The sequence below is a fragment of the Gadus chalcogrammus genome, chromosome 19, assembly GCF_026213295.1.
Source record: "Gadus chalcogrammus isolate NIFS_2021 chromosome 19, NIFS_Gcha_1.0, whole genome shotgun sequence".
In the NCBI taxonomy this organism is placed as follows: domain Eukaryota; kingdom Metazoa; phylum Chordata; class Actinopteri; order Gadiformes; family Gadidae; genus Gadus; species Gadus chalcogrammus.
In genome coordinates this window covers 7,382,810-7,408,016 of record NC_079430.1, presented here as the reverse complement: position 1 = coordinate 7,408,016, position 25,207 = coordinate 7,382,810, and the positions used below count along the sequence as shown (strand labels likewise).

The 25,207-nt window shown below is 47.4% G+C and overlaps 3 protein-coding genes across 5 annotated transcripts in view; all 3 read left to right on the top strand.

Moving 5' to 3' along the window:
- ptpn13 (protein tyrosine phosphatase non-receptor type 13) overlaps nt 1-12,566 on the top strand; it is a 62,076-nt gene extending 49,510 nt beyond the window's left edge. For both annotated transcript variants that reach the window (XM_056577891.1, XM_056577890.1), the window contains 22 exons: nt 139-292; nt 1,598-1,815; nt 1,966-2,064; nt 2,452-2,846; nt 3,313-3,469; nt 3,793-3,948; nt 4,418-4,589; nt 5,152-5,362; nt 5,731-5,819; nt 5,958-6,019; nt 6,421-6,576; nt 7,174-7,339; nt 7,520-7,594; nt 8,722-8,828; nt 9,226-9,281; nt 9,855-9,946; nt 10,535-10,683; nt 10,811-10,901; nt 11,118-11,455; nt 11,817-12,032; nt 12,314-12,376; nt 12,482-12,566. In XM_056577891.1, coding sequence (XP_056433866.1) covers nt 139-292; nt 1,598-1,815; nt 1,966-2,064; nt 2,452-2,846; nt 3,313-3,469; nt 3,793-3,948; nt 4,418-4,589; nt 5,152-5,362; nt 5,731-5,819; nt 5,958-6,019; nt 6,421-6,576; nt 7,174-7,339; nt 7,520-7,594; nt 8,722-8,828; nt 9,226-9,281; nt 9,855-9,946; nt 10,535-10,683; nt 10,811-10,901; nt 11,118-11,455; nt 11,817-12,032; nt 12,314-12,376; nt 12,482-12,559 — 3,300 coding nt within the window. In that variant the 3' untranslated portion in view covers nt 12,560-12,566. The remainder of the gene's footprint in view (nt 1-138; nt 293-1,597; nt 1,816-1,965; nt 2,065-2,451; nt 2,847-3,312; nt 3,470-3,792; nt 3,949-4,417; nt 4,590-5,151; nt 5,363-5,730; nt 5,820-5,957; nt 6,020-6,420; nt 6,577-7,173; nt 7,340-7,519; nt 7,595-8,721; nt 8,829-9,225; nt 9,282-9,854; nt 9,947-10,534; nt 10,684-10,810; nt 10,902-11,117; nt 11,456-11,816; nt 12,033-12,313; nt 12,377-12,481) is intronic.
- A 1,318-nt stretch (nt 12,567-13,884) lies between these two features.
- Nucleotides 13,885-22,058, top strand: sdad1 (SDA1 domain containing 1). Of its 2 annotated transcripts, none has more exons than XM_056577892.1 (22): nt 13,885-14,095; nt 14,223-14,327; nt 14,436-14,534; nt 14,843-14,953; nt 16,137-16,208; nt 16,294-16,394; nt 16,752-16,809; nt 16,949-17,023; nt 17,136-17,237; nt 17,361-17,430; nt 17,538-17,641; nt 18,194-18,251; nt 18,568-18,626; nt 18,716-18,792; nt 19,027-19,124; nt 19,213-19,289; nt 19,546-19,681; nt 19,805-19,899; nt 20,406-20,602; nt 20,978-21,062; nt 21,405-21,566; nt 21,878-22,058. In XM_056577892.1, the coding sequence occupies exons 1-22, from the start codon at nt 14,006-14,008 to the stop codon at nt 21,923-21,925; spliced, it is 2,079 nt and encodes a 692-aa protein (XP_056433867.1). In that variant the 5' UTR covers nt 13,885-14,005; the 3' UTR covers nt 21,926-22,058. The 2 variants fall into 2 exon arrangements, with proteins under 2 accessions (XP_056433867.1, XP_056433868.1); XM_056577893.1 differs by having other exon boundaries at nt 13,895-14,095; nt 19,808-19,899.
- Nucleotides 22,059-22,451: 393 nt separating this feature from the next.
- Nucleotides 22,452-24,859, top strand: LOC130372813 (sodium-dependent organic anion transporter-like). Its single transcript, XM_056578973.1, has 5 exons — nt 22,452-22,885; nt 23,474-23,592; nt 23,865-23,953; nt 24,123-24,298; nt 24,676-24,859. The coding sequence occupies exons 1-5, from the start codon at nt 22,452-22,454 to the stop codon at nt 24,857-24,859; spliced, it is 1,002 nt and encodes a 333-aa protein (XP_056434948.1).
- Nucleotides 24,860-25,207: the final 348 nt, after the last annotated feature.

Genomic DNA, 25,207 nt, shown 5'->3' with positions numbered 1-25,207 from the left:
ACGCATATTTATGTCCATAGAATATGCATCACTGTACCCCACCAATAGACCGCGAACCAGGGTTTTTCTTTCTAACTACACTTCAGCTGGACATGCATTGACTGCATTAATCTTTCTGTTGTTTATTTCACGTCTCAGAGCGTGCACTTGCTGCTGGAGAAGGGCCAGCCGCCGGCGGACAGCGTGCACGCCCCTCTCACGCCACGCTGCACGCCCCCCAAAGTCCGTGACCGCGCCCCGCCCAAGACCGCCCCACCCAAGACCCCCCCGCCGTACGGCTTCGTCACCGACGGTAAGACCAGCGGGGCGAGGAACAATGCATTACGTTACATCACGTTATTGAGCTGACGCTTTTAGGCCAAGTGGCTCAGATGTTAGTCCACTCAACCCTCAAGAATCATCATGCGAGGAGATGAAATTAATCTAATGTGCAGACAGCTTCAAGTGCTACATTGTAGAAAAAAATTAAAAAATTATTTTAATTTTAATTTTCAGATGAGAACACATGAGGTTTCAGTGTGAGGGTTTCTGCTGTCCTGATGTCAGTGGGGGCTTGTTCCACCATTGCAGAGCCAGGACAGCCAACACTCTGTTGAGCTGGCCACCTCGTAGTGAGGGAGTGGCGGACGCTTGGCAAGACTCAACACGGAGGGAACCAGTGGTTGGGTTGTGTTGGATGCTGCTAGTCGTCACTTTTGATTATATGTTTTGGGTTTTTATGGTTCTAGAGTCGCTCTCGATAAACGAGGTCGCAAATTGAGTAAAGGTCAATCTGAATCTGACTGTTTTAAATTGTTTGTATGAAGATAAGGTTTATCGATAAGTGTTACATTTCCTAATGAGAAGGTATGAGAGCCATAACTATGCTTGTTTCTTTTTAAATCCGGATAATAATTTGTTCATTGTTTATTCGAAGGTCCTGAGTAAGGAGTACGTGTCTAATTAATTTACTTTCTTACATTAAGTTAGCTAATTTTTTGAGCTATTTGGTGTTTGACAGGGCTTTCTCATCTTAATTTTTTTAATAAACAGAATTTAACATCATTGTTTGTGATACTGATATCTCCATAGATCCAGATCTTGGATGAATACCATTACTTCTATCAACTCTTCTATTCCTTCTTACTTACATTCCAGATTTCAGCTCTAACCCTAGCATGCAGTATGCTTGTTGAGGACTGTCTACTAGTTAGAACCTTTCACAGCTTGAACCTCTCTCTGCCACAACTCACTGCAGCCTGGGTGAACTGCTACTTACGCCACACAGGGCAGATTAAAAAGAATTCGGGGGCAAAAATGTCTACAAACTTCGCCCCAAAAACCTGTTCCATAAAGTGGATAAACCACAGAGCGGGTGTTCCCGTTATTTCTATGCACTGACCCACCTGTGGAGCCTATTTTGGCTCCACAGAGACCACCAAATATTAGCTGCAGTAAAATAAGCCTTCCATTCTCATCCCCAACTACAAAGGGAGACAATGAACAGGTATATTGTTCATCGATACAGTAACCCTCTGTCATGAATAACTCCTCCGCATGCAGTACGCCGACGGCTTTACGCTCAACCCCCGGCTCCTCGTCCCTCTCTCTCCCCCAGACAACGTGTTCGACGTGTGCCTGCTGAAGAACACCTCGGGCCTGGGCTTCAGCTTCAGCCGCGAGGACCGCGTCCCGGGCGAGACCCCCGGCGCCTCCAGCATGGTCCGGGTCAAGAAGCTGTTCCCCGGGCAACCGGCGGCGGAGAGCGGCCGCGTCAACGTGGGCGACGTCATCCTGCACGTCAACAAGACCTCCCTCAAGGGGCTCTCCCAGCATGTACGTCGCGCGTAGTCCCGCCCCCCCACAGGAAGTGATGGCGCTCTGTTCTGATTGGTCAAATCGTTTGCAGTGCTTGATTGTGTGTGTGTGTGTGTGTGTGTGTGTGTGTGTGTGTGTGTGTGTGTGTGTGTGTGTGTGTGTGTGTAGGAGGTGATCTCTGCTCTGCGGGGGGCCGGCCAGGAGGTGGTGTTACACCTCTGCAGGCCTGAACCAGGCCTTCTCCCGGACATGGACGCCTCCATCTTGGTAGGCATCCACAGTTCATCTCTCTTGTGTTTACCTGCAGAGGCTTTACCTTCAGGACCCCTCGCTCTATATTCAGTACAGTAGAAGCACAGGCAGGGCTTTCAAGGCTCTAGCGTTGCTTTCCATAAAGACGCCCACAATTTATTTACATTGATTAATTCACTTATTCCAACTGATATACTGATCCTATCCTATTTTATGAATTGAATTGATTGTATTTTAAATATTATTTTCACTGTTTTCATCTTATTAGTCCATTTTTTTTATGAAATGATATTGTTAAGAGCCTTTCAAACAGTTAGTATTATGACTGCTAGTATTAGAAGTACCACTTTTGAGTTCATAACCCCTTCCCGATTCAACCCCCCACTCTCTCTCTGGTCCCAGACCCCCAAACCCTCCCCCCGCAAGGAGCTGTCAGTCCCCAGGCCCCAGCCCAGCCCCAGACTGGCCCGGACGTCCTCCCCCAGCCAGGGGGAGCCCTCGGGGGGGCTGGGCCCCGTGCAGGAGGCCCTGGAGCGGCTCCTGCAGCACAAGAACCCCGGGCGGCGCAACAGCTACAGTGACAGCACGGAGGAGGGCGGGGACGAGGAGGAGGAGGCCTTCAGCCCCGAGCGCAGCCGGCTGGAGGGCTGGGACAACAGCATCTACAAGACCCCCAGCGGTACCCTGGGGGGGGGCAGGGGCCGCTTCGAGGGCCCCGGGCCCCTGGATGACAGCACCCACTCGGCCTTCTACTCCCCGAACCTGTCCATGGAGCGGTCCAGTCTGTCCAGCCGCAGGTGTGTGTGTGTGTGTGTGTGTGTGTGTGTGTGTGTGTGTGTGTGTGTGTGTGTGTGTGTGTGTGTGTGTGTGTGTGTGTGTGTGTGTGTGTGTGTGTGTGTGTGTGTGTGTGTGTGTGTGTGTGTGTGTGTGTGTGTGTGTGTCTAACCCATTTCTGTATAAAGCTGCTGAAAAGTCATTGAATAAAACATATATTTTTTAAACCTATTTAAAACAATTCAACCTGTTACAGTTCGACTTTGTATGAAGAAATATATTTTAGCCCATTCGCAAGCGATGATGCTTATCTGATAATTCATTGCTGCTATTTTAATAGAGATGATCCCCTACTATTTTGGAATGTGAATTCATAAACATAACGTATGATCAGTTGGCTGAGGTTGGTCTAGTAATCTACGCTCATGGATTATGAAGTGATAAAAGAAGAGCTGTTTTCCTGAGTTCACTTTCTGCTTTTCTGACCAGGGTTCACTCCCCTCTGTCAGCTGAGCTGGAGTCTCCCACCCAGCCCATGATGTCCTCCCCCACGTCCCCCAGCCCCGACCCCCTGCCTCCCCCACTCCCCTTACCCCTCAACCTCACCATACCCGGGAACGGACAGGACATGGACGACCTGGTCCCGGTAAGAACAAGACTGAGTGAGCCCGCCTTCCAGGAAAGGAATAAATATGAGGTTAATATGTTTTAAGGCTCTTTTTGTATTTCAAAAGTATGTTGAGATTAGAACACACTTTGTTGAAATGCTTTTAATACTTCTTAAATTTAACTCATGGATGAAAACTAGTTTTTACCCGGTTTTCTTTTCTTTTCTTTTTTGATTATGCATCTCCGCGGCTCCATTTGGTATGATGGCTTTAATATAGTTTGTTTTGTCCTAAAGCGACTTCATTTACTCTTTATTATGACCTCCTTACCGGTGATGGTACTCTGTGTTTTCTCTGCCAGGAGGTGGAGCTGAAGGTGTCCCTGGTGAAGTCGGAGAAGGGCAGCCTGGGCTTCACCCTGACCAAGGGCAACGACCAGGGCTGCTACATCCACGACATCATCCAGGACCCGGCCAGAGGGGACGGACGGCTACGATCTGGAGACCGCATGATCACCGTAATGACACACAAACACTCACTCACTCACTCACTCACTCACTCACTCACTCACTCACTCACTCACTCACTCACTCACTCACTCACTCACTCACTCACTCACTCACTCACTCACTCACTCACTCACTCACTCACAGGTTAGGTCCTTGTATGCCCTTTTTTAATATTCAAAATTCTATTCTTATCACCCGTTTCCCTTAACCAGTTCTCTTAACTTCTTTTTATTTTTATGTTATTGTTATGACTTTTACTTGTTGTAGACAGCCAAAGTCGCCTTGCTGTATTTTCGTATGTATGTCCTTTTTAGGACCAGGTTTAGGCCCTCAGTCCTCTTGCTCTCGGACACCGAGTGTAGAAACGGGCATCGAACCCACAACCCTTTTCAAGTGCCTAGACATTACACTGTGGTCGGTTCCCTTCCTGTGAACCCATGAGTCCTCTGACGTGCTAAAACCCTCTGGGGGCTCCAGGTGAACAACATGGACGTGTCCAGCATGGGGCACACGGAGGTGGTGAACCTGGTGCGGGCCGCCCCGGCAGTGGTGGACCTGACGGTGGGCCGAGTCCTGGAGGCCCCCAAGGGCCCCGTCGAGGCCCACCTGCTCCCCGACATCTGCTTCAGCGGCGACACGGAGACACTCGGTAGGGGACCGCTTGACCTCACTTTGAAAACATGTGTCATGGGGTTGTCATTAACGAATGTTTTTAACTTGCAAAAGAGTTGGTGTAAAATAAACACAAAAGCAAAGATATTAAAAGATTTCCTTTGGATGTGTTTTGGATATCTTTTTGCTTAGTGAAGGACTTCCCTAAAATGACTCGATGTTCCACGAATTGCACAGCCGCCAAACTTGATTTGAAGAAGAACCAATGCTCCTTTACTATAGATACTTCACTAACCCATGAAGTTCCCCATTCCGCGACCGGTTGGTCGTGTTTACCCCAGCGCGATGCTTATCAGTCGGCCGGCCACCATGGGAAAATGGATGGATGTTATGTGGGCGACGGCTTAAGGTTTCGTTTTTCACAGGGCTGGCGTCTTTTTTTCTTTACGCGCCTACGATATTTCCGAGTCATTACTTGTGTCGCCCTTGAAACCATTTTGCGACGTCGTCAAAACGCGGCGCAATCCCCGGGAAGAGGTCGGTGAGACTCTTCCAGGCCGTCGTCCCTGGTCCGACGTCTGCGTCCCCTCTTCTCCCAGGCCTGGTGCTGGACGGGGGCTGCGACAGCCCGTACGGCGTGCTGTTCGTCAAGGAGGTGCTGCCGGGCTCCCTGGCCGCGTCGGAGGGCAGCCTGCGGCCCCTGGACCTGGTGCACTACATCAACGGGGCCCCTGTGCAGGAGCTGACGCTGAGCGAGAGCCGCCGACTGATGGAGCTGAAGCCCAGCGAGCTCACGCTGAAGGCCACCAGGTGAGGCCCTCCCTCTGGCCCACAGAGAGGGGGACAGGCTGGAGACGCCCGCTGATGAATAAAGAAATGTGCACCTCCTATTTTACTATATCTATTTTTTTCTTTTTTTTCTTTTTTTTTCTTTCTTTAAAAAAAACAACTTAACTTTCATCAACGTTTTTCTCTGTATTAATTTTTCTACTTTTGACTATGTTTTTTGTGCTTCTTACATCTCATACTTCTTTACATTTGATACTCTATAATGCTTTGGCTGTGCTCGTAGCTTTGCGCTTTAGGTTTTGCTGACTTTGTTGTTCTGGAGCCAGATCTGTAGAGTAGATTGAGTCGTGGTCATGTGTTGAACGCTGGCTCTGTTCTCCATCTTAAAGGGATGGGAAGGCGGTTACTCCTGGGCTTCAGAAAAGCGTTTCGTTTCTCAACAACAACGTGAGCGCCAACGTCTCAAACAGCATGAATGGTATGTTGAAATAGGGAAATGAAAACTGAATATATTGCACATTATGTTATAACTGTTCTGATGTACTTCTTTAAAAAGATTTCCTGTTGATGATGCAGTTATTTTAGAAAAAAATAAATATATATATATTTTCAAAAGGTTTTCTGCAAGGGAGTGACCATAGCGAAGAGGACTGCCTGTCAACACTTTGTCCGATAGAGGTAAATGCAAACTCAAATTGTTTAAATTTTCCAATGTTTTCTGGGGCCAATGTTGTTGGAATGTATTTGTAGCATGCAGTGTATATTAAATATATTAAATAAATTCTGAATCGAGAACAAATGAATTGCAGTGCATTGATGAATGGATATTTTTACCCATCCCTAATTATTAACATAATTTATGTTTACCTGAGGCTTTACAGGAATACACTTCTTGCTTTTTTTCTAATAGCTTCTAATCATTGAAAAAATATTTTAAAACGATATCTTTCATAATGGAAAATGGATTTCTGCAATACCTAAAGCCTTCTTGAATAAAACACAATTGTAAATCTTGAAGTGCTCATAATGTCTTCTTTAAGTGTCGGAGCACCATGAACACGGGTTCTGCTCTGTTCCAGGAGGAGATCACCAGGCTGCAGTTGGACAAGCCGCCAGAAGGGGGCCTGGGCTTCTCCGTGATTGGAGGGGAGAGGGGCATCTTCGTTAAGTCAGTGACCCCGGGGGGCTTGGCCGACGCCTCGACCAAGCTCCGGGTGGGAGACCGCCTGCTACGGGTAGGTTACGTTCACATGGCAGACTGTGGGCAGAGGGGTTAGCTGGTGTGCTGGCACTGGGTGGGCGCAGGGTACTGTAGCGGCTCCTGGTCGAGGGGTCCCGGGTACGACCCCCCCCCCGTCCACAACATGGCTGGAGACCTACGGATGCCTGCCAGACCCCACCGTTCTCCTTAACACCATGAGGCTGAGTTTATTCCTCGATCCCGTTGGATGAAGCCTCTACTAAATGACTCCGCTGCTTCCGTTCGCCGTGGTTTCTCTATGATATCAGGGTTTCGGCGGGGTCCATAAAAAGTTTAAATTGTAGGCCTTAAAACGTCTTAAAATGTATTGAATACGATTTGACGGGTCTTAAAGATGTATTGGATTATGAAGTTATTAACAAGAAGTCTGAATAACTTCAGTCTCGCCTTTTTAAATTTGTTAATATAAAAAATGGACGGTTGGAAGCGAAAAATGGACGCTTCCAAAGCAGCCTTACTATACCGTGCCATATAGATGGCCCCGGTGGGAATCGAACCCCCGACCCTGGCAGTCTTTACCCCCCCCCCCCCCCCCCCCCCGGTGGAGCCTCATCCTGTGCGGTGTCCCCAGGTGAACGAGGAGCTGATGACGGGCGTGTCCCACACCAAGGCAGTGACCACCATCCGCCGGGCCAAGGGCCTGGTGCAGCTGGTAGTGAGCCGGCCCCCGGACCACCACCCCAGCCCCTACCTCAGCTACCTGCCCATCACCTCGGACAAGTGCAACGGCAACACAGGTAGGTGGGGGGGACCCGCAGCCCCAACACATACAGCAGTGGGCTGCATGGTAGAGCTACGGGTCGATCCTGGACCCTATCTGGACTGGGATGCACAAGAGTATGAATAGTCATGGCATTTACCGTCAGGAATTGATGTATATATATAAATGTGTAACAGTACTTTGTTTGTTCTTTTAGATGTGAGTGAAGACAGTGGAGTCAAGACCAAGATGGGTACCCCGCGGGACGGCCTTCCTTCCATACCCCCAATAGGTAGAGCTACCGTACTGTACTGAACCACCTGGTACTAACCCCACCCCACTGTCCTAGGTAGAGCTACCGTATAGTACTGAACCACCTGGTACTAACCCCACCCCACTGTCCTAGGTAGAGCTACCGTACTGTACTGAACCACCTGGTACTAACCCCACCCCACTGTCCTAGGTAGAGCTTCAGTACTGTACTGAACCACCTGGTACTAACCCCACCCCACTGTCCTAGGTAGAGCTACCGTACAGTACTGAACCACCTGGTACTTACCCCACCCCACTGTCCTAGGTAGAGCTTCAGTACTGTACTGAACCACCTGGTACTTACCCCACCCCACTGTCCTAGGTATAGCTTCAGTACTGTACTGAACCACCTGGTACTAACCCCACCCCACTGTCCTAGGTATAGCTTCAGTACTGTACTGAACCACCTGGTACTAACCCCACCCCACTGTCCTAGGTATAGCTTCAGTACTGTACTGAACCACCTGGTACTAACCCCACCCCACTGTCCTATGTAGAGCTTCAGTACTGTACTGAACCACCTGGTACTAATAACTATTGACTTATTCTTCATTTGTGTACATGAAACCATGAAACTTCCGGATTGCCACTTAAAAGAAAAACAAAACCCTCAATCAACTTATTTTTTTATGAAAAGTGACATAAGTGCTATGGATGGATCCTGGTCCAAATGTCACCTGATATGGACGTGGTTTTAATAAGCATAGTATAACCTGTAAACATGGACTCAAACCGCCCTCTATTGGTTAAACACATGCTATTACATGAGTTGCCTGTTATTGACGGCTTTTGGTCACCAGGTAACGTCAATAAAACATTGGGCCGTCACCACCCTCCCCCCCGCCCTCCTAGATCCGAGCAGAAGCCTGTCGTGCAATATAGCCCCGCCCCTTCATGAATAAAGATCTACCAGCCATGAGAGAGCATGAGTCACATGAGTCAGTGGGCGGGGGTTTGGTTTCCCCTTGACGTCCCCCCGGTCCCCTTGGCGTCCCCCCGGTCCCCTTGACGTCCCCCCGGTCCCCTTGGCGTCCCCCCGGTCCCCTTGGCGTCCCCCCGGTCCCCTTGGCGTCCCCCCGGTCCCCAGCACTGTGCTCCCGTCCACAGACTACGACCAGGCCGGCGCCGGGGGCCGGAGGGGCAGCGAGCAGACCACCGAGCTGTCGGAGGACACGGACTGCGACGGCTCCTCTCTACCTGAGGACTCACCTGAGGTACGCGTAGCACAGACGTCAGTGCGCTGCTGCCATGGTGACGCTGAGACTGAGTCCGTGTCCACCCGTCGTTTCTAAAAGGCCTTTGTGTTTACAGTCATGACAATGAGCCTGTGCTCACAATGCCAAACTCAGCTTCTCATTTTCATTTAACCACACACACACACACACACACACACACACACACACACACACACACACACACACACACACACACACACACACACACACACACACACACACACACACACACACACACACACACACACACGCCCAGTTGTCCATACTTCCACAGCGGATGAAGTTCCCCCTCATCTATAGTTTATTGTTGTGGCCGTTTTGGGTGCTTCGAAATGTGACGCCAAACTGAACTGGGCTTCTTCGCGGCGCGTTGCAGGGCTCCCGGAAAGTGGACTGGAAAGAGGAGAGTGTGGATGACTTGATGAACGAGAAGTAAGAAGATTTGCTATTTTCTAACCATTACATTTGGTGGTTGAACACTAAGGCTGATAAAAAGGCGCCGTAAGCGATGCTGTCGTTTAGGCTAAGTTTTTGTCCATTTTTGCAGTTTGCACTCCCCTCCCTCCTTCCTACCTCAACACACTTTCCCAACGATTGTATGCCAAACCAATATAAATGTTGTTCTTACATGACTCCTTTCTCTTTTTACTGCCGGCTTTCTTTTCCTATTCATTTCCTTCAGGTCTTTTGGTTTTGCTTGCCGTGTTTGATTGTGTGAGCCCTTCCTGGCAGCACTCGAACCTCCCAAGTCGCTTTGCCTGTTCGCTAATTGTCAGTCCACACTGAACTCGCCTCTTTGTGGAGTGCTCTCTCCTGATTGGATAAAGTAGCCATGGGATACCAGAAAACAAATGATGTGTTTACTGCAGAGTGAAGGCACTGCAAGACCAATGTTACTGACCAAACACCATAGCGGCCATTGCTGTCAGAACATAAGAGTCGTTCAACTCTTATTTAACATAAATACAGCCCCTTGACCGTGCTGTGTGTTGTCGTTGCCCCCAGCTACCTGCAGATGAGCGCGGGCCAGCCCGAGGAAGACGCCATCACGTGGGGCAGTGACGAGCTTCCCATGGAAGACATGAGCAGGCCGGACGGTGAGCGCTACGCGTTGATTGGTTATCACATGTTCAATCAGGGTTACCAGAAGACCGAGGACCAATCAAAAATTAGTTGGGGCCTGATCTCAAGAAGCGGCTTATAGGTTGATTGTTGTATCGTCTCTATTGGCTCACAGGGGTAAACTGCTAAGCATACGGAGGATATGGGTTCAGCAAGTGGCCGATGGTTAGCAGCTTCTGTTTGAGTTAACGGAATGATTCAGTTTGCAATCTTTTTTTCCACTGGATCAATTTGTAGGGTACTGTGAATAAAGATGTTTTTCTCGATTCTGTAGGTCAGTTTGAATAAATGGGGTGTTATAACCTCTGTAGTACTATAAGGGGTAGTAATTGATAGGGGTTCATGGTTTGGATTTAGATAACTTAAGTGGTAGTGGGGGGGAAAGTGCTTCTGTTACAATTACTTATATTAGTAAAAAGAACAGATTTGGCAAATGCTACAACCTTTTGAGTGGCTTCTCTCACTATGCACCCCACATAACAACAGTACTGTCCGATATATTGCAACATCAGCCAGCGCTTGTCCCGTACGTTGACCCCCTCCCCCCACCGTGTCCCCCTCAGACGGGCCCATCATCAGCGAGGACCAGCTGACCTCGCTGCCCCTGGTCAAGGTGGTCCCAGACGGCCAGTACACGGGGACCCATCTCAACGCCGTGGTCCGCATGATGAGGGGGCTGCTGGAGCAGAAGGTCCCCCTGCAGGAGTTTGAGGTACTGGTCACTCATCCATATGAGATCCCCCGTTCACCTCCATTAGATGGTGGCGGTGGTGGTGGTGGTGGTGGAGGTGGTGGTGATGGTTGACAGAGATGACATTTGTCTTCTGTTTCCATCCCAGAATCTCCAGAACCTTCAGCCGCTGGACGACTGTTTGATAGGTCAAACCAAGGAGAACAAGAAGAAGAATCGCTACAAGAACATTGTTCCATGTGAGGCCCTTTGATTTAAACCTTGGTTGGAAAATATTATAATAACATAAATTATTGTCAATAATTATTACCAGTTATGGAATTCTGCTTGTTTTTATATAACTTTATACCAATATTTTAATTGTTATATTGATGTGTATTCATTTATTTTACATTTTAGATTTTGTAGAATGTATATGTGAAACCTGATCATTTTGATTGATCTTTTGTCTCCAGTCGATTCGACGCGAGTGACCCTGGGCCAGGATGGCGGCTACATCAACGCCAACTTCATCACCATGGCGGTGAAGGACGAGAGCTACCCGTTCATCGCCTGCCAGGGCCCCCTGCCCACCACGCTGGGGGACTTCTGGCAGATGGTGTGGGAGCAGAAGGCCAACGTCATCGCCATGATGACCCAGGAGGTGGAGGGCGGCAAGGTCAAGTGCCAGCGCTACTGGCCCGACACGCCCGGCACCGCGGAGATGGTGGACGAGAGGCTGCAGGTCGCGCTGGTGAAGGACCAGCACCTGGAGAACTTTGTCATCCGCTTCATCGAGGTCAAGGACATGCAGGTGCGCTCGTGAACCCCCCCCCTGAGCACTGATGTACTCGGGACTCTCCTACTTTCTCACGATATTCCTTAAGGCGTTAGTTATGGTTAGACGTTGACGCAACGCAATGGCCGCTTCGACCGAATCGTGAACCTGTTTTGGTTCTGTGTCGGGTGGACGTCGGCGGACCGATCATCACAGCCCTTGCTGCTGCGTCGCCTCGACGCAAGGGAAAGATATTTGGGAGGCACATGTCAAGCCCTAACGGGGGACACAAGGAGGGTCCCCAAGGACGTAATGGGTCCGTAAAGCCCTTTTGCGTTGTGTCGACGACGTACAACCATAACTAAGCCTGAATCCTTTGTGGCCCCTTTCTTCCCAGACCAACGAGGTCCAGCGGGTCACCCACCTGAACTACACGGGCTGGCCCGACCACGGCACGCCCTCGCAGCCCTCCCACCTGCTCACCTTCATCTCCTACATGAGGCACATCCACCAGTCGGGCCCCGTCATCACGCACTGCAGCGCGGGCATCGGCCGCTCGGGGACCCTGATCTGCATCGACGTGGTGCTGGGGCTCATCAGCAAGGACACCGACGTAAGGCACGGGCCGGTGTTCTGCGGGTTGTTAAAACGTCTCCGTCGCTCCGTCGCTGCTGCGATCACTATCGTTCAAATTGACATTTTCCGAACTTTTATCTCTGCAGAACAGTTTGACTTAAAGAGAACAACCCTGTGCTGATTTAAGAAATGAGGCTTGTTTTTATTCTTCGGACAAAAGGCGTGGTTGCAGTGAAATATTTTCCACTGCGTGTTCAACTGTTTTTGCGGTTAATTTGCTCTGAAAGATGACTCGCCAACAAACGATTTGTCTTTCAGTTTGACATTTCCGACGTCGTGAGGAACATGAGGCTTCAACGACAGGGAATGGTCCAAACCGAGGTGACCGTTCAACCCGTGTTACGGATGACACCCAGTGTGCACATATAATACCGTTAATGCTCCCAACTCTCCCGGCTCATCACTGCTCTTCTCTCTCCTCTACAGGAACAATATATTTTCTGCTATCAGGTGATTTTATACGTGCTCAGATGTCTTCAAGCTGAGGAGAAGCTCTCAGGATAGCATGGAGACCTTCTACCTGCCACACCTTGTACAGAACATTCTTTCGCCCCCCCCCTACCCCGTTTCCTGCGAGAAAGCAAAGACACAAATACGGGGGACGGTTGACATAGGCAGATATGGCCAAAACTACAGTGCAACATTTTTAAAGCCTTTAATGCATTCGTTTAGGTTAGCGTAAATCCCAGAGTCAAATCTATATTTGTATGTTTTCTTACCCGGCTGCTACTTCCTCCTCGATGCATTCATGAGAACGGATGATTGTATGTTTTTATCTTTTTATTGTCACCCTTAAGAGAACAGCAATGTTTTCTTACCGGAATACTTGGATATTATGAAATAGTTATGAAAGCGATGAATGAATACATATTTTATGTGGAACAAAATTATACTTTTGTGCATTTTTAATCTTATTTGATGCTGGAATTTGCCTTGACAGAATACTACGACAGTATTTGCTTTGTAAATCTTATTATACAGTAATTGCCGACTGCCTGCGGTAATGATATTAAATGTGTACATATTCATCTCATGAAAATTAAACTGTGGATAGGTTTTGAATGTAATTTTATAAAGGGTTGATAATTTACATGTGTCCATGTCATTGCAGTGCTCAGTTTACACATACAGTATGTAGGCCTATGTTTATCCTATAACAAGATATTTATTGAGATAACTTACTACTACTAACTAACTAAAATATTTATGCACACAGCTGTACAGGGTTGGTAACAAATTAGTTATGAACAATGAGCTGCCTACCATTAAATATGTATTACTCATTTTGACATTCCTTGCCCTAAACTAAATATAAGCCAAATAACTAGGTGACCCGGTATAATGAATTATATGTAGAAAAGATCAACTTCAAACTAATAGGAGTCATTAAAATAATCGTATGAGTGGGGGAACTAAACCACCAGTAGTTTTCCAAGAGCTGAATACATTTTTTGGACCGATGAATCAGATGACCGTGTCTCAGGTTCTAATCTCTCCCTGGAAAACGCTTCAGATCTTTAATCAGCCATAGTCAAATAAGCTGTGCATACTTTATTATTGGACGGTTTATAATTGTTGAAGTTGTTTAAATTGCCAAAATGTATGGCTGATTGCAAATCACAACACACCACATCCTCATTTAATGAGGAAAGTCGGATATTAACTTGTTGAATAGCTCCCATGACTAGGTAATAATAGAAGTATGAATCAGAATATCATCATTCAGAAAACAATATCACGTCTGTTTGTTGTAGTTGCTCGGCCTATATGCAGGGGGCGCAATTCAATTGGATGACTAAAATAATGACTTCCTTCTACCCTTTCGGCTTACCGTAGTCAGCACTGCTTCCCAAAACAATATGGTGGACTCCATAAACGCCACGCGTAATATTTAATAAATTGTTTTCATCACTCATTCTCGTTAGATTATACTGGATATTATTATTAAACATGTCAGGGCGACAAGGAAACAAGCTGCCGAACAATTTACCGCAGTTGCAGAACCTCATAAAGAGGGATCCTGGATCATACATAGAAGAGGTAAGTCTTGCCAGACATGCCTGTTTATTAAATCAACACGATGTTCTCTTAACTCTGATCGCCCTATAAAATGATACGGTTTGTCATCACGCTGCATTTTAATCGATATTGGACCTGTATCCCTCAGTTCCTCCAACAATATCGCCACTACCAGTCCAATGTGCAGATATTTAAACTACAGCCAGACAAGCCCAACAAGGAGCTGGCGGACCTCGCCATGTTCCTGGCTCAGGTGAGTTCTGTCCCACTTCAACATCACTGGATCAATTATATTAATATCCCCGTCGTACTGTCTTCGCTCTACTGCACGGATAAAGAGAGTGTGTCGTGGTTCCTTCAGGTCGGACACTGCTATGTGGAGCATCTGTCTGCGTTCCCCCAGGAGCTGACCGGTCTGCTACTGGGGCATCACACTGTCCTGGATTCAGATTTACGAATGGTAAGAAATCGTAATCAGGCCACAACCTAGCGCAGTGGTCCCAAAACTCTACCCGTGGCAATGAACCATCAGTCACCTCGTATGTTCAAGACATCTATGAGGCTTTTTTTCTCTATAAAAGTGCCTTTTTGTCAAAAGGCAATTTTATAAGTGCACTTTTATTATAATTTTTTTTTGATAGAAAATACTGTACTTTTGAGGCTGAGAGGAACATTCTTGGACTCAATATAACCTAATTAAGTTGATGTTACACTACAGTTTGCTAATGTCGAATGTGTTCTGCTTGTGACGTTTTTTTCTCTGTGTAGACGTTTTGCAAGGCCCTGATTCTCCTGAGGAACAAGGACCTGATCAACCCAACAGGCCTCCTGGAGCTCTTCTTTGAGCTTCTGCGTTGCCACGACAAACTACTGAGGAAGGTGAGGATATCCAGCGGAATAACAACTCAGACAAACCTTTCCCAAAAAACCTTGAACCTAGATGGTAACCCAGGTTGGAAAGGATCCTGGTTTGTGGCCACAAGGTGTACTGCCCGCATGGTTGACTCCCTAGCTAGTTCTGTCACAAGCCCCTCTAGTTTCTAATAGTCATGGAAGAAGAGCTGATGGACCGTTTTCTTCAGTCAGCACATAGCGACAGCGGTTTGTGTTCACTGTCTCGCACAAAGAGAGAGACAGTGAGATAAGGTAAACAAACAGTGGTGCTTGTCTCTAGATTGTTGTTGGTGCTAGTAGGAATGAACCCAAGTTCCAGGGCAACTCGATTTGTACTCGAAGTCAATCAGTTGGAATCCATTAGATGTTCTGTCGTGTAAGAATAAAAATGCTTTACTATTATTGTATACAGTCCAAAAGCAGACGTTTTAAAACATATTTTAAACACAGCACCTGAATAGGACTATAATTGTTGGACCTACCTTATCTCCAGGTCTGTGATTATGCTTTCCGTGTTGACCCCGAATATAAGCAAGTTGTTTACCCCCTGTCTTAAAGCGGTTTGGTCTTATATTCGGGGTCTAGACTTTGAAACGTCAATAAATACATCCCATTCTACCAAGTCCAACTGGTGCTCTGCTCCTTCCCTTTCCTAAGTGCTGGGCCGTAACAGTTGGCGTATTTTGAGAGAAAATGTTTTTGTTGGCCCTGTTGTGGTGCTTGAGCAAGTTTTCAGGAGATTGACAACTTTTCGTTCTCCCGAGACCTTGCTCGCACTCCGCTACAGTGACATACATTAGTAGACCGCTAATTGCCGTCCCTGTATATTTGGCTTCCACACACTTCCTTTCCTACAAACTCTTAGATCCCGTGGGCTTAGCTGAGGTTATTCTCCCGAAGTGCCTGTCTGGCTTGTGCACTCAGCCCTCCACATCTTCCTCCTCTCTGGAAGTGGACGGACAGTAGAGATCCTGGATGCTCTCATCCTCATGAGACTGTTTTAGTTATCATGATTTTCAAATAAATGATATTCATTATAAAAAAAAAAAATTGATCTTAGGGAAGAAAATTCACAAAAACAAGTCTTTAAAAAGGGGGTTTAGTCCCCTTTTTTTGGGGGAACGATATGGTATCTGTTTGTTAATTCAGTGTGTTGCTCTCCGTACAGACGCTGTACACACACATTGTTGCAGATATCAAGAACATCAATTCAAAGCATAAGAACAACAAGGTCAACACGGTAAGTCCGCTGCTGTGTGGTTTTGTTTGAGTGTGGTTTTTATCCGAGCAACGTAACCCAACCAGTGTTCTCTTCCGTGTTCCAGACTTTACAGAACTTTATGTACACCATGCTGAGAGACAGCAACCCCATCGCAGCCAAGATCTCGCTGGACGTCATGGTTGAGCTCTACAAGAGGAACATTTGGTGAGTTTCTTGTTTTCATGTCCTGAGGACTAATTCAGTTAAAATGACTACTCAAATAAAGTAGAAATGTCGAGACCCTGTGATTATTATCCAGCAGTAGACTACAATTTTCAGGTAATTACAGTTTAATAGAAATATTTCGTTATGGCATACTTTTTCTAATATTTTTGCTGACTATAAGTACAGGAAGCACACCTGCTGCTTAGCCTATTTTGCCCTTTACATGTCCAATGTATAAAAGGTTAACCATGCAGTAAACAGATTCAGCACTCCCTCAATTTGTGTTATGGTTGTCGTTGTGTTTTATAGTCGGAAGAGACATTAATCAGTAGGTTTTTTGTCGTTCCTTTGTCGCAGGAATGATGCAAAAACGGTCAACGTCATCACAACGGCGTGTTTCTCCAAAGTGACAAAGGTATGTGGGGAGCCGGATACACTGCTGTAATCTAAAGTAAAAACAAATCCATACATGGGTCTGTGTGTGTGGAGCGGAGGGAGGTTTGTGATTGTGGTGTTTGAACTGTCTGCTCCCCCCCCCCCCCCCTTCCACTCAGATCTGCGTCGCCGGCATGAAATTCTTCCTCGGCAAAGACGAGGACGAGAAAAAGGACAGTGACTCAGAGTCCGAGGTGCGTACGGGCTCCCGAGTTCTCGCGGGTTTCAAAATGTAAACAGGCTCCAAACCGTTTTGTTTGCGTCGGTCCTTGTTATCTAACCAACGCGTGCGCTGCGCTCTCTCAGGACGACGGGCCCTCGGCCAGAGACCTGTTGGTGCGGTACTCCACGTCAAAGAAGAGCACCAAGAGCAAGAAGAAGCTGGAGAAGGCCATGAAAGTCCTCAAGGTACGGCGAAATCAAACGCACCCCTCGTGGCAGGGGAGTCGCGGTCAACGCTCTCTGTTCTGAATCACGATTATCTGAGAAATGGAATCAGCATTTATGTTTTCAATGCCCTTTGACACGCAGAAACACAAGAAAAAGAAGGTGGTGGAGGTCTTCAACTTCTCGGCCATTCACCTCATCCACGACCCACAAGGTGGGGGTTCATTCACACTCGCTTGCGGTCGTCTCACTGCCCCGCCCTGGGCTCCCATCGCGGCGCTGACCTGACCTCTGCATGCGTCTCTCTGCGTCTGTCTGTAGATTTCTCTGAGAAGCTCCTGAAGCAGCTGGAGGACAGTAAGGAGCGCTTTGAGGTGAAGATCATGATGATGGACCTCGTGTCCAGGCTGGTTGGGATCCACGAGGTGAGGAGGATGCACTCGCTCAGGGGCGTCAAGTGGGCCGCCTGCGGGCAAGATACGGCCTCATTTAATAAACTGGTATATCAAAGGAACTTTTACTCAATGTAATTCCCAAAACAACTTGATTCGTGCTAGAAGCAGCACTAGGCAAATAGGCCCAAAATAATTCAGAAGAAAGTTAGACTGCTAGATTCCACTTTCCCTCATCCCTTTCAAAGAGAAGAAAAACTGATACAGATGTCAAGGGAAACGCAACGTGCCTTTTGAGGTTAAACTGAATATAATATTCAACGTCACAGGGAAATTTTATGTATTCAAGCATATTTGGATTCGTTTTTCTTCTGAAGAAGTATTTGGTCGAATGTGGCACGCAACCTAAAATAATTTTTACACCCCTGTACTACGTGTTCTCCTAATGGTTTACATTTTGCATGCGATTCTGCCAAATTGTCAACTGTGTGTCATCATTTCTCTGTACCCTCTCTCAGACTTCCACATTTGCTGGTTTTGCGCTGTCCGCGATGACGTAATGCTAACTCTCTCTTCCTTCTCCAGCTCTTCCTGTTCAACTTCTACCCCTTCATCCAGCGTTTCATCCAGCCCCATCAGAGAGGTTAAAGCACACTTTTTATTTTCCTTATTCCACTTTGTACTCACTACCCTCGCTACCCTTATCAGCAGATATCTGAACTAGAAGGATTCTCAAGAATAAAACATGCCAACAAGTCAATCCATCCTGGGAATCTTTCTTTATTATTATTATTATTATTATTCTTATATTTATTATTCTTTATTAGCCTTACTGTAGCTGCAGCTCAACCACTGTAGGCTGCTAGCCCGTTGCAGAGTGCAGGTTCCACGGTGTTCGTCTCTCTGTGGCTCCCTGGTTATCCAGTACTAACATGAGAACGCTCTCTTCCCTTCTCTAGAGGTGACGAAGGTTCTCCTCTGTGCTGCGCAGTCGTCCCACCAGCTGGTTCCACCAGAGGTACGTCAATCAATCTAACACATGGTACACCCTGACAAGTACTTCAAATATAATAGAGCAGACGTTCTAACACACTTTATTCTCTGCAGATCATTGAACCCCTGATCATGACCATCGCCAACAACTTTGTGACGGACAGGAACTCTGGGGAGGTGATGACAGTCGGGTAAGTTCTTGTCTCTCATTGTCCCTCAGTAAAAAAATATTTTATTCATCTTTGGTCTGTGGTTTGGTATTTCCATATGCATATTTTTCTGTAGTTTTGGGTTTTCTGTTCTGCTTTATTTCTGTGAAAAGCACTTTGTAAACCTTATTTAAAAAAAGTGCAATGCATCCAGGTTCTTAGCATTTTGTTAACATTCTTATTCCCATCATTAATAAGTGTGTATTTGTCCCGTAGGATGAACGCCATCAGAGAGGTCGCGGCGCGCTGTCCTCTGGCCATCAACGAGGAGCTGCTGAGAGACCTGGCCCTGTACAAGACCCACAAGGACAAGAGTGAGTCAGGAACCACGCCGCTCACTGTGAGCCCCGTCACCACACCAGGGGGCTGTCGATAACATGTGTGGGGTTGTGTGTTCCTTAGACGTCATGATGTCCGCCAGGGGACTCATCCAGCTCTTCAGGAACCTCGGGCCCGCCATGCTCCACAAGAGAGACAGGGTGAGGCTTTAAATGTCTTTAGGAAAATCTGCATCTGGTCCGCTCTTACTTAAATTGAATATTAATTCATTTGAATCAAATGATCTGCAACATCAAACCCTGTTCTTCACATGCTGATTTTAAAAGCCATGATTCTTCTGGATTCTTCCGATGTCCCATGGGCGGTCTCCCCGGTCCATGTAACCTTCCACGCCCACGTGTCACAGTAGATGCGTGCGGACCCTCCCTCTGACTGCCCCTTCTGCGGCTCCCCTAGGGGCGACCCACTGAGCTGTCCACGGAGGCCCGGATCCTGAGCTACGGGGAGACGGAGGCCAAGGACCACATCCCTGGAGCCGAGGTGCTGGAGGTGGAGGAGAGCCAGGAGGGAGAGGGGGCGGAGAAGGGAGACGGTGAGGCCCTGCGTGGTTACTGCGCTGGTTATATCGTGCTTTTCTCTTTACTTGGATTATTTCTCCATTTTCTGGCATTAAGTACTTCAGTATGTTTCCTCTGATTTATATTTAACCCTTCAGCAGACGGCTGGGAAGAAGCGAGTATCAGTGACGGTGATGAAGATGGCGAATGGGTTGACGTCCACCACTCCTCGGATGAAGAAACGAGTACCATCGTAAGGATGTTGTGTCTTTATGGGAGATGGTGTCTGGGTGTGTGGCTGTCCCAGCACACTGGGTCAATGGATTCATTTCAGACCGGTCGGATAACGATAAAGTATTTTGTGAATCCAGAAATGTGGCGTCAGTACTCAGTACAGGACCGTAAAGAGCTTCAGGGGTGAAATATTATACCACCAGGTGTCAGTGGGATTAGCCGTTACAAGACGTTTGGAAAACCTGCCTCTTCTGACATCACAAGTGGGCGTCTCCAACGAGATGTGTGCTGGGTAGATCAGTCTTACCAGCCTACCCAGTGGACCGTAGCAAACTGTGCTCATCTATCCAGCCCACATCTAGGTGGACACGCCTAGATATAACACCTGGTGGTGATATAATATGTCACCTTTTTGAAAGTTTCTTTCGCGCGGCATTTTTGACAAATGCCCCACAAAGCCCATCTCGTAATGGTCTCCTCAGAGCTTGCGTCCCACTGTGTGTGTGTCTGTCCGTCCGTCCCCAGGCGGAGAAGCTGCTGGCCATCCCCGTGGAGGAGCGACAGGCCAAGGCGGCCGAGGTCAGCGCCTCCCGGCTCCTCACCCAGGACGACTTCAAGAAGATCCGCCTGGCCCAGATGGCCAAGGAGGTGAACAACGCCCCCGGCAAGGGCGGCCAGAAGAGGAAGAACGTGGACCTGGACGCCGAGGAGGGCGGCGGCAGGTAGGCGGCGGCGGCGGGACGTTAAAGCGCTTCAATCCCTAGATTGGATTATTTCAATGTTTTACCTTCATACAAACAGGAAGTCTCTATTTATCTGATCTAATTGATTACATATTGACATTTAGATTACATTGCTAGATTAGATTACTAGCTTGTATTGGTATCTTTATTCATCCCCAAGGGGCGACTAGCAGACAAAAATTTAAATATCAACTTAAAAAAGACAATTACAACACAGTAATGATACAAATCTGAATTAAATTGAGTAATACAATTGATGTATTTACTATAGTGTATGATATAAAAATACAGTGCACAACTGCTGCTCTCTCCAACCCTGATATCTGATGAAAGGGGAATGTTATGCATTTTCAGAGGGGAGCTTCTGAGTTTGAAGAATATCGAGCTGCTGCACAAAAAACCCAAGTCAGACAAGGAAACAAGACTGGCTACCGCAAAGGTAAGAAATTGTATTTCATCCTATAATTAATTATCCTATAATTCGTTTTTTTCTATTTAAATCACACAAAGATCTAGAAAATCGTGTATATATATATAAAACTTTTTCTAGTTCCACTACATCTAAAATTGAATTGAATCCCTAATCATGGGCCTAATTCACCTAGCAGTAATCTTGGTTCTAAACACTAGCTGGGTGGAGGGGGCCCCGACTGGGTAAATCCTCCTTCAGTCCCCCCACCCGGCATGCTTTTAGAAAAAAGATGGCCGCTAGGTGAATACAATAAATTCACTCAATAAAAAATGGTGTTTTTATTGCGTATTTATTTTCTTCTCCCAACAGGCAGGCCGGTCGGAGAGGAAGGACTTTGCGAAGAAGCACAGCAAGCTGAACCCGTTCGCCAGCACCAGCAACAAGGAGAAGAAGAGGAACAAGAACTTCATGATGATGCGCCACAGCGAGAACGTCCGGACCAAGAGCAAGCGTTCCTTCAGGGACAAGCAGGTAAGCCTCAGCAACACCCCAGTCTGGGGTTCAGTCCCCCAGTTAGCGTGCTTCAGCAAGTCGCCCCAAACCCCACCTTCACCTGGTCACGGTGAATGTACAGTTGCTTTGGTATTTGAATGATAAATGTACAGTAGGTTGGGTATTTGAATGATAAATGTACAGTTGCTTTGGTATTTGAATGATAAATGTACAGTAGGTTGGGTATTTGAATGATAAATGTACAGTAGGTTGGGTATTTGAGTGATAAAGTGAAGTGCTTTTGTGGCTCTTCACTGATATATGTTGGGTGTTTTCTATTCCTCTCCTAGATTGCTTTGAGAGACGCCCTCATCAAAAAGAAGAAGCAGTACAAGTAACGTGTCCAGAGATGAGCACGATATTAGGACTTGTATTTACTGTGTTGATGTGTTTTCTCAATATTGTCTATTCCTTTGCCCAGTCGAGTATTTTTCAATCCTCCCTGAATTAAACATTTTGATGGTTCCTTAATTTGAGTTTGTGTTTTACTCTGATTTTGTCTTTATGAATTATGTTATTGAAACACGCACCATGAAAATGACAAAAGTTTATATTTATTTATAACCAGCTATAATTGAGCTTTCAGCGAAAAAAGTACAGCAAAGCAAAGCCCTCAAACCAAACCCCTTTGCTGGCTCTTTCGGGCCCCAAGTGGCAAAAAAGAAAAGCTTAAGATCTTAATCCGCTCCGTGTCCAGTAGCAACACACATTCCTTACAGCAGTCGCTCCATCATCGACCAATCGTAACGTAAACAGCTTTCAAGATGTACGGGAGGGCCGAGGAGTGTTCAGCCATAAAGCAGACTGGACCCAAGCCCGCAGCAGCTCACCTCTCCACTGGAGATCACCTTCCACTTTGGGATCATGGCGGACTACTACAACCACAACACCACCACCACCACCACCACCACCACCCCCACCGGAATACCCGACCCGTTCGCCGCCTCCGATGCCTCCCCCGCCCCGGGGAACGGATCCCTAGACGGGGGCCGCGGCCCCAGCGACGGCCTCCAGACGGTCCTGGGGGCGGTCCTGACCGCCATGCTGGGCGTGGTGGTGTTCTCCCTGGGCTGCTCCGTGGAGGCGTCCAGGCTGTGGGCCCACCTGCGCCGGCCCTGGGGCGTGCTGGTGGGGCTGGGCTGCCAGTTCGGGCTGATGCCCCTCACGGCCTACCTGCTGGCCTCGGGCCTGGGCGTGCAGCCCCTGCAGGCGGTGGCCGTCCTGGTGATGGGCTGCTGCCCTGGGGGGGTCATCTCCAACATCGTCACGTACTGGCTGGACGGAGACATGGACCTCAGGTACTGAGGAGGTGTGCTGGGGCTGTCTTAAGATTGTGTGTGTGTGTGTGTGTGTGTGTGTGTGTGTGTGTGTGTGTGTGTGTGTGTGTGTGTGTGTGTGTGTGTGTGTGTGTGTGTGTGTGTGTGTGTGTGTGTGTGTGTGTGTGTGTGTGTGTGTGTGTGTGTGTGTGTGTGTGTGTGTGTGTGTGTGTGAGGTGTGTGTGTGTGAGGAAGGTGTGTGTGTGTGTGTGTGTGAGAGAGGAAGGTGTGTGTGTGTGTGTGGCAACAAATACTATATATATAAAAAAATGATATGATGTATTTGCTTTTAAAGAAGTATTGTTTCATTACATTGTCTTGAATCATGTCTTTAAGTAATGGATACATGAAGGGGGCAGAGGGCTATACTGGTGTATCAGGTTGTTCCACAAATGTTCTGGGTCCAATCACAAGTTTAGGGCGAAAATGTGTTTTGGATTCAAGCACATCTGCCCTTTATCTAAATATCTCAAGGAATGATCAAAGCAGGGGAATCGGTCCAACTCGCATCAAAGTAATTCGATGCACATCAAAGTGATCAACCCTCAATGATTTCCAAATGTTTTCCAGTATCACCATGACAGGCTGTTCCACCACACTGGCCTTGGGGCTGATGCCGCTGTGTCTGTACGGGTACACGCATGTCTGGGAGGTGACCACACACATCAAGATCCCCTACTCTAATATGGGTACAGCTGACTCTCTAAATGCGCACTGACGAGTCCTTCTCCTGCTAGAGGTTTCCAATGTTCCTGTCTGCGTGTTGTGTACTATCTGTTAACTATTATTAGTAGAGATTCTTTTATAAGTGCAATACTTGTTTTGGATCCTCTTTCTTATGAATGATCCTGAAAAGCAGAATTAACATACAACAGAAAAAAGTTAAATACATATTTATAAATTAATCTAGTCATGGACTTATACCCATGGTGATATTGAGCTGATGTTTTCCGTGTCAAAGGGTTGACTCTTCTCACCCTGGTTGTACCCGTGGCGGGGGGTGTGGCTGTAAACTACAAATGGCCTAAAGTTGCTAAATGTATCCTGAAGGTATTTCTTTTTGTGTTCCCTTTTATTGGGACATTAAATTGACCTTTGAACCTTTTTCCAATATAACACGTTCCAATATAAATGTCATAATGCAATGATCACTAAGATACAATATGCTGAAGGAATGATTGACATGTGATGAGTCCAATGAGGTGGGTTTGTGTGATAGGTGGGCTCTGTGGTTGGCAGCGTGATGTTACTGGTGGTGGGCGTGGCCAGTGCACTTCTGTATCCTGGATCCTGGCAAACTGACGGCTCGCTCGTCGTCATAGCCGCCGTCTTCCCTCTGATTGGCTACACTGCCGGCTTCCTCATAGCAGTCATCTGCAGGCAGCCATGGCAGAGGTAAAAGCATCTAAACTTTTTCCTAGTAAGTCAACACACACTATTATTCAAAGGGACCTACCGTGAACTCCTTCGAGACACCCTGAACAAGGGTAGGGGTTAAGGGATCTGAGTCAACGATGCTCAAAGGGAGGTTGTGGATATTGGGTATCGGACCCACAACCTCTCAGCTGGTAGACCAACTCCCCCTCACCACTACACTACCCCCCCCCCTGGTCGTAGTAGTAAACAAAATCAGCAGGATTCCTTCAGGGCCAACCCCTTATGTTTAATCCCCCCCCGCCCCCCACAGAGAGCAGCATGTAAAGCTATATTAACCAGGGACCTCGGGTTGGTGAACTGCATGGCGCACACTCACGCACGCTGATGATTGTTAGATGCCGGACCATCGCCATGGAGACGGGAGCCCAGAACGTCCAGATCAGCTCCACAGTGCTGCAGCTGTCCTTCCCTCCGGAGCAGCTGGTGGTCATGTTCACCTTCCCCCTGATGTACGGCTGCTCCCAGCTGCTCCACAGCCTTCTGCTGGTCTCAGGTTGGCTGCAGGGCGCCCTAACCTGACCTTTCATTCAGTCATTTTCTCATCTATCCAAAGCCACCTCAAGGGGAGCTGATCACAACCCAGGCGACCAGAAAAGTGCATATAAAATACAAAACAAATGTAATTGGTGGTAGTGCGCTGTCAAATGTGTAGAGTGCTTTCTATATTCCATCCCAGCAAAGTGTTTTGTGAACTCCACGTTGCTATTCCAGAGCTAATGGTGCACAAGTCCCAGTTTGGGAGATGTTCCACCGTCAATGCTTCTCACATGAGACGAGTAAATAGAATGTAAACATTGGGAATCTGCCCCCCCCCCCCCCATAAACACATTGTCTTAAAGTCTGGTACAGGGCTGACACATGAAGAAT